Source organism: Cebus imitator, unplaced genomic scaffold (genome assembly GCF_001604975.1).
Source record: "Cebus imitator isolate Cc_AM_T3 unplaced genomic scaffold, Cebus_imitator-1.0 Scaffold83, whole genome shotgun sequence".
NCBI classification, from domain to species: Eukaryota; Metazoa; Chordata; class Mammalia; order Primates; family Cebidae; genus Cebus; species Cebus imitator.
In genome coordinates, this window is record NW_016107398.1 from 5,796,557 (window position 1) to 5,800,041 (window position 3,485).

The following is a 3,485-nucleotide window of genomic DNA, read 5'->3' on the forward strand; positions in this document are numbered from 1 at the left end:
ATATATATATATATATATATATATGTATATGGAGTTATTTAAACACTAATTCTGGCTAGGAGTGATGGCTCAAGTGGCTCATGCCTGTAATCCCAGCACTTTGAGAGGCCGAGGCAGGTGGATCACCTGAGGTCAGGAATTCGAGACCAGCCTAGCCAACATGATGAAACCCTTCTAAAAATACAAAAAAATTAGCTGGGAGGGGTGGCAAATGCCTGTAGTCCCAGTTACTCCAGAGACTGAGGCAGGAGAATCGCTTGAACACAGGAGACAGAGGTTGCAGTGAGCCGATATCGTGCCACTGCACTCCAGCCTGGGAGACAGAGACAGACTCCACCTCAAAAAAAAAAAAACTGATGCTAATTTTGAAACAACTTAATACCACTTACATTTATGCACACAATTGGTTGAATTTAGCATTAAGAAATTTAAATCCTACTTAAGTTGTTTCCTTATTGAGGAGAACCAAATCACTGATGTCAATTAGTAGTGTCAAAATTGCTCATCCTTTCTATCAAAATCCGCCACAGATCACTAAGGGGTGGAGAGCCATTATAATTTCTCATTATCCAGCTCACTGCCAACCAAAAAAGATAGTATGAAAATTACAATTAAATTACATGGCTCTGAATCTATCAATGTTCTAGTCATCATTGTATTAAGTGAAATCACAGGAACATCTAGGGCCAAAGGAAGAGCAAAATTTAAAAGATTATTTCATATCAGAGTCAGGGATATTAATAATTTTATGTGAGAAAATTTGCATTTGTTTTTTCCTACTTGAGGAAGGAACAGTTAATTATACAGCTTACAAAGTCCCCACTTACTTAAAAAGTTAACATGTTTTTATTTTCCTTAAGCCAATTGCTCATATCAAACAGAATCAGGAGAGCTCATTTTTAGACATTAGAAACATTAATTCTAAGCATCCAGATTATGAACCATCTTTTCTTTCAAATGCTTATGTTCTGTGATGTGAGGAAAACATGTCGAGACAATTTATTTTATTTTTAAAAATTAAAAAAATAATAATTAAGGATCATTATTATGAGGGCAAAGCAGTGTTGCCGAAAATATAATTTTACTCAGAATCGCTAGGGCAGTTTAGGAGGCTAAGCCTAGGAATTTGCAGGAAAACCCCTCTTCTTTTGTGCACGTATGTGTATTTGTGTGTATGTTTATTTTCATTTGCAGAGTGGCTGAAGACAGTAAAAAGAACATGAACTTTAAAACAATTTGTTAGATTTATGTTTCAATCAGAGATTTGCCATTAACATGTTAGAGTACATTGTAAAATCATTTTATTTGAAGGAAAACACTTCTGAACTGCTTCCTTCCTCCCTACTTTCTTCTACTTGTCTGACCCCTATCTCTTTTTATGTTACATATTTATGTGTTCTACTGATATATTAATAAGAACATTTTATATTTGAATGGTATGAGTTACATTCTGGAAGTAATTAAATTTAAATTCTAGGGGCTATGTTGTGTCTCCATTTTCTGTTCTGTTAACAGTGTGTTGGCCTAGTGCCAAAGCCAACAAATTCTGATCTAAGAATTATGTTGTATCTTGTAGAGCAGTCAACTTGTAATATTATTTTTCTTGAGTTTTGTCTTTTTCTGTGTGGCAGTGGTGAAATAGGGACTTCTAAACCTGTGGAGAAGTGAGAGCTCTGAATTTGGAGAGGACATGGGGAAGAATCAATCTTCAACAGATAATCTTTAAGTGCAGACCCAGGAATATCAGATCTGAAGTGGCACCATCTTTTCTGTCTTCCTGACAAACTTCATCAACCCAAAAAGATCCAGTTGCAAAGATCCAAGAAAACTCATTAAAGATCACTTTGGAATCACTTTGTTGTAACAAAATTGATTCATAGTGACTCTCTAATATTTGTGTAAAATCTGCTAAAGAAAAGTAACTAGAAAATTCATACAACATCAGTGGTTACAGCTATACTAAAATGAAACTTTGTATGCTAATTATCTTCAAGGGTCATTCTAAAATAAAAGAGCTTGTTAGGCCACTGTAAATATAAAGAGATATGGCTGGGTGTGGTGGCCGCACGCCTGTAATCCTAGCACTTTGGGAGGCCGAGGCAGGTGGATCACCTGAGGTCAGGAGTTAAAGACCAGCTTCACCAACATGGTGAAACCCTGTCTCTACTAAAAATACAAAAATTAGCCAGGCATGGTGGCGCACGCCTGTAATCCCAGCTACTCGGGAGGCTGAGAAAGGAGAATTGCTTGAACCTGAGAGGTGGAGGTTGCAATGAGCCAAGATCATACCACTGCACTCCAGGTTACACGATAGGAGTGAGACTCCATCTCAAAAAAAAAAAAAGTTTATAAAGATACAATCAAAAATCTATATGGATATAAATAATTCTAAGCTTAAAATAACTAGAATTATAGCTTAAGTATTATGAAATGTACTTAGGCAATTTAAAAAGTTACACCAAAAATCTGTAGTGTTATAAAAAGTAATGGGTACACATAAAAAAATTTAAGACGAATATTTTAATAAGATAATTTGGTTATTACTCACTGTAGTAAAACACTCGCCTTTTTCCTTTTCCATTGTATATGCCAATCACAATCTTGATCATTTATATTAATGAAACTCCCTTTTAAATAAGTTAACTTAAAGGAAGAACAGAAGTGGTATTGCTTCAATAGTGGTAGATTTTCACAAACTAGACACCTTATTTTCTTTTGAACTTGGCAATATAACCTAATAAGGCAGAATTAATTTCTGTTAAAATACTTATTCTCAATATTTATGTATAAACCATGCTTCTCAGCTTTCAAATTTCAACATAAAATTTAAGTGTTTAATGAAATGATGGTTAACATGTTTAAAAAAATATTTAATGGAGAAGTGAACTATTTGGTGAGATTTTACCCTGGCAACAAATGCTGTTTTTTTTATATCTATCTATCTATCTATCTATCTATCTATCTATCTATCTATACATATACACATTTCCTAACCATATGAATTTTATTTACTTATTCTGAATATATTTGTAGTTTTACTTCTGTTTATGTACCCAATTCCTTATTATCATTTTGTTTCTTCTCAATATCAAGATGTTATATATTTTGAGAAATGCTTACTTTATTTTTATGATTATTTCTTCAAATGTTTTAACAAGAAGCACAGAGATTTAGAGTATTCTTAATAGTATGTGCAGAAGTTACATCATTTAAAAAACCTTTGCTAGAAAGCAGAATAACTTGAATATTCATTCTAATAATTAGACTAGGTAAAAATCTGAGAAAGAGTTAATTACAATGTGATAGAGGGTAGAAAGAAGAGAAAAATCCACTTAAGAGTTCAAATACATGTGAATTCAACTACTTTAAGAGAAACAAAACAAATAGGCCTAGGGAAGTTGTTAGAGTCTAAAAAACCCTAGAGTTAATCTCTTTTGGGAACATGAGGAGGTATACAGAACTGCAGACTTCTAAACATAAGTAGG

General features: G+C 33.5%; 1 protein-coding gene across 1 annotated transcript in view; it reads left to right on the forward strand.

Moving 5' to 3' along the window:
- The window catches only part of ZBTB1 (zinc finger and BTB domain containing 1), a 28,139-nt gene extending 26,156 nt beyond the window's left edge, over positions 1–1,983 (forward strand). The window contains exon 3 of the mRNA XM_017533983.2: positions 1,632–1,983. Coding sequence (XP_017389472.1) covers positions 1,632–1,668 — 37 coding nt within the window. The 3' untranslated portion in view covers positions 1,669–1,983. The remainder of the gene's footprint in view (positions 1–1,631) is intronic.
- Positions 1,984–3,485: the final 1,502 nt, after the last annotated feature.